Source organism: Psammomys obesus, unplaced genomic scaffold (assembly GCF_907164565.1).
Source record: "Psammomys obesus unplaced genomic scaffold, mPsaObe1.curated_primary_1811, whole genome shotgun sequence".
Lineage (NCBI taxonomy): Eukaryota > Metazoa > Chordata > Mammalia > Rodentia > Muridae > Psammomys > Psammomys obesus.
In genome coordinates, this window is record NW_026596162.1 from 14,238,072 (window position 1) to 14,246,429 (window position 8,358).

General features: G+C 38.4%; 2 protein-coding genes across 3 annotated transcripts in view; one reads left to right on the forward strand and one right to left on the reverse strand.

Moving 5' to 3' along the window:
* The window catches only part of Omd (osteomodulin), an 8,410-nt gene extending 7,138 nt beyond the window's left edge, over positions 1-1,272 (forward strand). Inside the window, exon 3 of the mRNA XM_055595206.1 lies at positions 741-1,272. Coding sequence (XP_055451181.1) covers positions 741-1,069 — 329 coding nt within the window. The 3' untranslated portion in view covers positions 1,070-1,272. The remainder of the gene's footprint in view (positions 1-740) is intronic.
* Positions 1-8,358, reverse strand: part of Cenpp (centromere protein P) — a 200,579-nt gene that overhangs the window by 137,105 nt on the left and 55,116 nt on the right. The window lies entirely within an intron of this gene.

The window sequence follows — 8,358 nt, forward strand, 5'->3', positions numbered from 1 at the left end:
TGTGTGTGTGTGTGTGTGTGTGTGTGTGTGTGTGTGTGTGTGTGTGTGTTAGCTAGGGTTCCTCTATATAGTCCTGGCTGCCCTGGAACTTGCTATGTAGACGAGGCTTGTCCTCAAACATATATTAATCTGCCTCTGCCTCCCTAGTGCCGAGATTAAAGGCACATGCACCAACATGCCTGAAAGAAACAATAGTGTTTTGACTCTTTATAAAGAATGAACTGTTAATAATCTATGCTTTCCATAGTGATGAAAGAGGTTGCTTTGAGGTTGGCTAAGGAGGTGGCAGATAATAGCCCGTGGAAAAGGAGTGCCATTAATTTTATAGTCTTTTCTATCCAACTTTGCCACTTTGAATATTAGCAAGCAGTACTTGAGATCATCTGAAGATATACGACACTGGTTAGTAGGGTTGAATTTTTTTTCCTTTTATTCTTTTTATTTTTTTTAAAATAAGATTGCTTCTACTAAGAAGCAATTATATAATACTTATATAATCAGTAAAGCCAATGTATTCATATTATTTTGGTGATATGAAACTCAAGAGTTTCACTTTAATTAATATAAAAATAATTAAACCTAATTCTAGTTGTAAGTATTGTAATAAAATTATATGTAACAAAATCCAACCTGGAAATATGACTATCATATGTAGGATTAACTTTTTGTGTTTATTTTTTAACTTTTTTGCTTTTAACTTTTTTTTTTTTTAGGACTAACTTTTGACTTTTCTTTTTTAGATATCAATGTGACAATGATGTGTCCTTCTATTGATCCACTACACCATCGCCATTTAACATACCTTCGGGTGGACCAAAATAAGCTGAAAGAACCAATAAGTTCATATATCTTCTTCTGCTTCCCTCATATCCACAGTATTTACTATGGTGAACAAAGGAGCACTAATGGTGAAACAATAGAACTGAAGACCCAAGTTTTCAGGAGCTATCAAGATGAGGAAGAGGAAGAACATGATGGTCAGGACAACATTCTTGAGGGTCAAGAAATAATAGAAGAGCATTTCAATACTCATTACTATGAAATGCAAGAATGGCAAGAAACTATATAGGTATATATTTATGACTTCATAAAGCCTTACTAATTACAAGTCTAAACATATACTGCTCTAAATAACATATATAGAAGCATGTGTTAGTGTAAAGATCAGAATTGCATTTACCATGTTGGTGACAATGGCTTCATTTCATAGGCTTAGAGCTTACTAAAAATTATTCAAACCTTAAGAAATAGAATAGAATGGTCATGGAAATAAAAAAAAAAAAGCTAAGCTCAATGGCTTTGTATATTCTTTAAATTTAGTATTATCATGTAAAAAAATATGTAAGGGCCAGCAAGATGGCCCAGCAGATAAAGCATTTACCACCAAGCCTAATGACTTGAGTAAGAGAGACCCAACTCCCGCAGGTTGTCATGTTTTCCTCTGACCATATGTGTGCTGTTGTGTATTCTCCTGATGATGATGATGATGATAAATAACATAAAACCATCTGAACATGCCATTTCCAGTCATGGAACATTTTCTAGGGATGGTAAAGAAGTATTCCTAACAGTGAAGATAGAGCTATCCCCTAGACCTGAAGAGGCCATCTAAGCAACAGGAGGAAATGTTAACCTAACAGTCATCTTTCACTCAAGAAAGATCACTTTTAGTGACTTTGTCTACAGAGTTCTTTTCACACTTGTATTTCCTTCCTTCCTTCCTTCCTTCCTTCCTTCCTTCCTTCCTTCCTTCCTTCCTTCCTTCCTTCCTTCCTTCCTTTTTTTCTTTCTTTCTTTCTTTATTCTTTTTTGTTTTGTTTCTTGTTTCTTGTTTTGAGACAGGGTTTCTCTGTGTTGTCCTAGCTGTTCTGAAACTCACTCTATAGACCTGTCTGACCTTGAATTTAAGATTCACCTGCCTCTGCCTCCTGAGTGCTGGGACTAAAGATGTATACTACCACTACAGGGCTAGACTCGCATTTCTTTCTCTTTTTTAAAAAAATATTTATTTTTATTTTATGTACATTGATGTTCTGCCTGATGTGTGTGTATGTGTATGTGTGTGTGTGTGTGTGTGTGTGTGTGTGTGTGTGTGTGTGTGTCAGATCTCCTGGAATTGGAGTTACAGATAGTTGTGAGCTGCCATGTGGGTACTGGGAATTGAAGCCAGGTCTTCTGGAAGAACAGTCAGTGTTCTTAACCATTGAGCCACCTCTTTAGCCCCCACACTTGTATTTCCAATACTGCTAAGATATATGTTCCTGGTCCAGTGCTCAGGATGGTATTTTTGACTTTTAAAGTCACCATCCTAAAATCTAAGACATACAATTCAGTAAACTAAGTATTCTTCTCTCAGAGCATGATATAAAACAAATTATCTGAATCATGAGATTCAGCTAGAAGCAGAGTCTTGGACATGTCATGCCTGGGTTTTAAGCCTAAGGCTACTCTTTGATAGTGACCTTGGGCAGAAGACCTAGCCTCAGCTTCCTCTCATCTGCAGAAGTGTGAGAACCATCACAGGCCTCTTCACATCACCTCTACAATCTTACAAGTCACTTTGGTTCTTTAGTCCATTCTGCAATATGAAGTAAGCTTTATTTAGTCCATTCTGAAGTATGAAGTAAGCTTTACTTAGTCCATTTTGAAGTATTTAAGTAAGCTCTATGGGGAATATGTTAACTGTTGTGATAAACTCTCTTATTTAGCAGGCACTGATGCTTCACAGAACTCCTGATGTAAAGAAACAAATGTAAATTTGGGTATGCCAATACAAAGAGTCCAAAAACACAAGATAAAACTTTAGACATGTTACAATTAACAGATGGGTACACTATAATTTGGAAGTATTTATTCAAATTCTGAGTACTGAGAAGCCTCTATTTTTTTTCCTATCTTTGAATAAGTTGTTAGCATTAACAGAAGAAAACATTCACCTGCCCCCAAGTGCAAAGGTGACAATGCATAATGGACATAAACAAAACTCCATCCATTCATCTAAGCATCTACATAAAGTTATTTAATGTAGAAGGTACAGCAGTGAGAGATAAGGAAAAAGAGTACAATGAGCAACTGTGACACAAAGAGTGAAGACCAAGAGTCAACTTCTAGTGGCATGACCTAGGCATTCCTGTGACACAGGCCTTAAGGTCCAGCTGGTTCTTCTGAAATGTTTCAAAACTGGGATTATGAATGCAATTATTCATTATGAATGAAAATCTGATACTGTATTTTAAGAAATAAGCAAGATCAGACAAAATTTTCAACATCCATTGTTTTAAAATTTAAAAAGAGCCATTAAAGAAATGTAAATCAAAACCACAATAAAAACATTAGCCCTTTCTCATTACAATGGCAGCAAATAACAAACACTGATAAAGACAAAGACTGGCACCTCCACACACAGCTGATAGTAAATGATGCCACTCTTTGGAAAGCTCCAGTTAGGTATGAATCAACATTTCTACTTCCAGGTACCTACCTAAGAGAACTGAACAAGGTACACACCAAAGTCTGCTTAAACCATAGCAGCATTATTCAAGAGTCAGAAAGAGGAAATCAGCATCGGCGGGTGTGGTGGCACAAAGCTGTGCAATCCCAGCACTTGGAAGTGGAGGGTAGATACAAGAACTTCAAGAGTTCATGGAGATTCTTCCATATACAGCAAGTTTGAGACTCTCATTTCAAAAAAGAACTGATAACAGGGCTTCCTTTACAAGCAATAACGTTTCCTAAAATTACTGTGATAATTATATGAAAATACTAAAATGATTGAATTTGTACAATTTAAGAAAGCAAATTGCATTAAATTGAAATTAGCTCAACAAAGTAGGTATTTAAAAACAAATCACGTAACTTACTCAAACACAAGGGATAAACAAACAAAATGGTGAAGAGGCAGGAATGATAAAGCAGGTAATCATTGTTAGGACCAATTAATGAATGATGAGGCGTACATCAGATTTTATATGAAAGAGGTTTATTAGATGGAGATAAAAAGAGAGGGAGAGAAGGAGCGGGAGACATGATAGGGGAAGGGGGGGCGTCCTGACAGAAAAGGGAGAAGGCGAGAAGGCAAGAGAGGCCAACAGGGAACAAGAGAGGGACAACATGGTGAGTTGGTCCCTATAAGCAGTAAGGTAACCACGCCTTCCAGGTGTGGCCACCTGGCCAGCTACACATGATGACATCATAGGTTGTGAGGAATATGGAAGAACCTAAATACTTACAATCATGGATATCATAATTTCTGGCCTGAGCTTGGTGAAGCAGGAAAAAGTGATGCTGTGATATGGCAGGACCTGACTAGCAGAAGTAGAGACTTTTATAGATTAATGTAAAGAAGTAGCAATTACTTGAACTCTTAGACAGTTAAAAAGTAAAAATTCTCAATTTTGTTAAATCTAAAGATTGTTTATTTCTTTCTAAATTAACAACAACAACAAAAAAAATCATCCAAACAAAAACCAGAACTACATATCTGGCAATTGAAAAACGAGAAAAAAAAACTGGTATTAGACACATGGGTATGAAACCTTAATTTTTCACTTCTAAAGTAGAAAACTTTGAATGATTTAAAGTTTTTTCACAGCTTTGAAAACTTTTTCATAGCTGCTCTAAACCTCCCCTTTCCTCATTTTTAAGAAAGACAATTCTCAGCTGGGTGCAGTGGTGCATTCCTGTAATCCCAGCACTCCGGGAGGCAGAACTCTCTGAGTTCAAGTCTGAGCTACAAAGTGAATCCAGGACAGCCACGGCTACACAGGGAAACCCTCTCTCCAAAAGAAAACAAACAAACAAAACAACAACAAAGACAATTCTCATCAGGTTTCTGGAAAGCTAGAAAGGCACACAGACTTCAGCATTCAGAATTAGTAACCTCCTCAGCATGTGTGGCCCTGCAGCCCAAAAGTGTAGATACTATACACTGCAGAGTGCTAGCAGCGGCTTTCTCAGGCCAGAAGCCACACAGAGAGGAGCCAGCATCTTGAGGCCCTTCCAGGACTGTACTCATGTAAAAGGTTAGCATTAGACACAGACACTTTACTAAGGGTTTCAGGAAAGTTTTTAAATCCAATATCCTGTGACAAACAAAAGCGATTTCACTTCTGGACCGTTCAACACACTTTCAGACGGCCCACCAGGGTTTCCCTCCATTCCCCTCACAAGGCTGTTCCTCAGCACCACAATGCAGCCAAACTCCTACCTAGTAGGAAGAACAGCTTTAACTTGCTCAGGTTCTCCCTCCAAAGATACGCAAGTAAACTGTGTCACAAAAATCCCTCCTGCTCAAAACCCAGAAGACGTAGGTCTACAATCATTTATTATTATTACTTAAGAAATGCCATAGTGAGCTGGACACAGAGGCGCACAGCTGAAAACCCAGCACTCAGGGAGGCAGATGCAGGCAAAGCTCTGTGAGTTTGAGTCCTGCCTGGTCTACAAAGTGAGTCCAGGACATCCAAGGCTACATAGAGAGACCCTGTCTTGAAAACCCCAAAAACAAACCAAAGAAGAAATGCCACAGTGAACTCAAACCAATCCAAGGATTTATCAGTAAATAAAGCAAATAAAAAATGCCAAAACTTTTCCTCAGAGAAACTGAAGAGTAAAGTATTGTCTGTACTTTTTATAGCACAGCAGTTACCTGTATCAGATGCAGACAATGAATTGGCTTGGTAACTAAAACAAGAAAGAAAACCATGAGAATCTACTTTTACACTGGATAGGTTACACCATGAGCATCTACTTTTACACTGTGTTTGGTTATATTTAAAAAAAAAAAAAGGCTACATTGCTTGTAAGCAGTAACAAATGTGCACATCACACTAAAAATCCAAGATTAGTTAATAAAAATAACACATTTAGTTCTTAGAAAGGAAATGAAAATAGAGGTTCCTTCAGAAATGTGCTCAAAATACTAATGTTGAAAACACCTAGTCCATGTGTACTACCTAAAGCACAGATTTTTTAACTTATTCTCAACTTAGAAACTACTAAGCTAAAACACAGACACATGTGTATCACATAACACATTTAACCAGCTCTAGGAGGGAAGAAGGGAAAACATATATAAAAAAAAAAAAAAAAAAGAAAGAAAAAAGAAAACCCTCATCTCTTCTATAGACTTTATGTGTTATAAAGAATTCCTCTGTCCCCCAGGATGGCTGAAATAAAAATTCTGGTTTCCTGATTCCAAACATATTTTCCCCCCTTCTAAGTTTGGGAAATAAAGTAAAAGAACATCTGGAAACAAAATTAGGTCATAAGAGCTAAAAATCCCAAGTTTCTTCGCTACACTTTCCCATAAAGAATCTTATGCCCAGTTTAAGTAGCTGCATTTGGTACAACTAAGTACTGCTATAAGTAGCATCATATGTGCACACCTCTTCCATCACTGTAAGCACTCAGACTGTGGAAACATTTTAGAAATTCAGACACTAAGAGAAAAATGATAACATACTTTAAAAAAAGCATTAACTCATCCTCATGTTACATCATAACCTCCTTCCCCTTTGTAAAGTACTTACACTCACATCTCTTTCCTATGGGCAAAAGAGCCACGTTCATATAAATACATGAGATTTAAGATAACTCAGACAAGTATTCTGACTCTAAACTACAGTTTCCTATGAAGTCAGAGGATGATATTGAAGATGGAGAAAATACTAACTCACTGAGTCAACTCACTGAGTAGTTCATGGTTTCTGTTAGTATTCTCTTCCTCCTTCCCCTTCCCAGAAAACCCTTGCTTCTTAAACTCAAATTTCTTTTTCTTTCTTTGTGTTTTCTCTTTCAAGATAAGGTCTCATTGCATAGTTCTGGCTAGCCTCGAACTCATTACATAGACCAGGCTGGCTAGATGACTCATAGATATCTGCCTGGCATCTGTTTTTAGGAACTCTTAACAGTTTGCCTAGCTTAGAACTTACCATACAGCCGTGAGTGAGCTTAACTCCTGACCTTTCTGTCCTCTCACAAGTGCTGGGGTTACTGATGCATGTTCACCATTCCCCTCTTATGCACAACTGGCAATGGAATTCAGGGTAAACACTCAAAGAAACGAGTCAATTAAAGCCAAATAAGAGTATATAGATGCAGGTTTATTGGTGGCAGCTCTCAGGTGGGTTCACTGACCTCAGAAGAAGGGGTCAGTGAAGTCACCATGCAGAGGGAGACAGAAAAGTGGGTGGTGGGAAAACATGTTGGCAGAGAGAGTGCAGAGAGAAAGGAGAGAAGAAAAGCAGAGTGCGGCAAACCCAAAATGTCTGGAATATATAGTGGAGAGCCTCTGGGGAAGAGGAAGCCCCACCCCTGGGCTGGAAAGTTCAGGGCAGAGGGTGTGGTATGCTGGCCAAGCCTGGTAACAGGTAGGGACTGAGAGATGCGGGGAGAACCTGGTGGCCAGTGTTCTTTCATATGCTATTGGGCACCTTAGTTAGCCATTTGCTTCCAGTATGAGACCTAAAGCATTCAGCAGCTTTCATGTTTAATAGGAAAATTTAAGGAAATTTCTGCCAGAGTGTAACATTTCTTTCTGAAATGGAAAACAGCCTCAGTTTCAAACAGTTCCATAGGGAACTATATATAAGGGCTTTGGTTTTCCCTAAAGAGTGGCTGAACTTAGCTTTCCTTTCCCAGATGTGATTATGTTATTCTTGAAGTTCTGTCTTTGTTCTGTGTGGGACTGGCACTTACAATAGCTTTAGGATAGGTTAGCCATGCCAGAAAGACCATTCACATGACTTAGGATAGGGGGTTTAGGCTACCCAGAATCAGTCAACTGAAGAGTAATTTCAACCACAGGCATACTCTAGACTTTGCTCCAGCATTCTCTGTGCCTTTTTTTGTTAGTTTGTTTTTGGTTTTTCGAGACAGGGTTTCTGTTTTTAGCCCTGGCTGTCCTGGAACTCCCTCTGTAGACCAGGCTGGCCTCAGAATTCACAGAGATCCTCCTGCCTCTTCCTCATGAGTGCTGGGATTAAAGGACTACACTGCCAACTACTGGCCTGTGCCTTGTTTTTCTGTAAAACTCTGCCCTGCACCAGCCACAATCATTGATTGAAATTTCTTCAGTGACTTCTTACCCCTTTTACAGAATTGAACGCAGGTCCTCTGCAAGAACAAGTGCTCTAAACTGCTGAGCCACCTCTCCAGCCCCCATGCTCTATTTTAAATAGTTATTCATATTTTGCTTTAAGAAAAAGAAGTGTGGCTTTGACAGGGCTTGCAATGTATCCCTGAACTCTCCAACCTCTGTCTCTGGTTCTCAAGTATTGAGATTACAGATATGTGAGCCTTTAAAGATGCTATCTATGCTACTACTTCAGTTTTGTTTTGTGTTTGTTTTAAGACAGG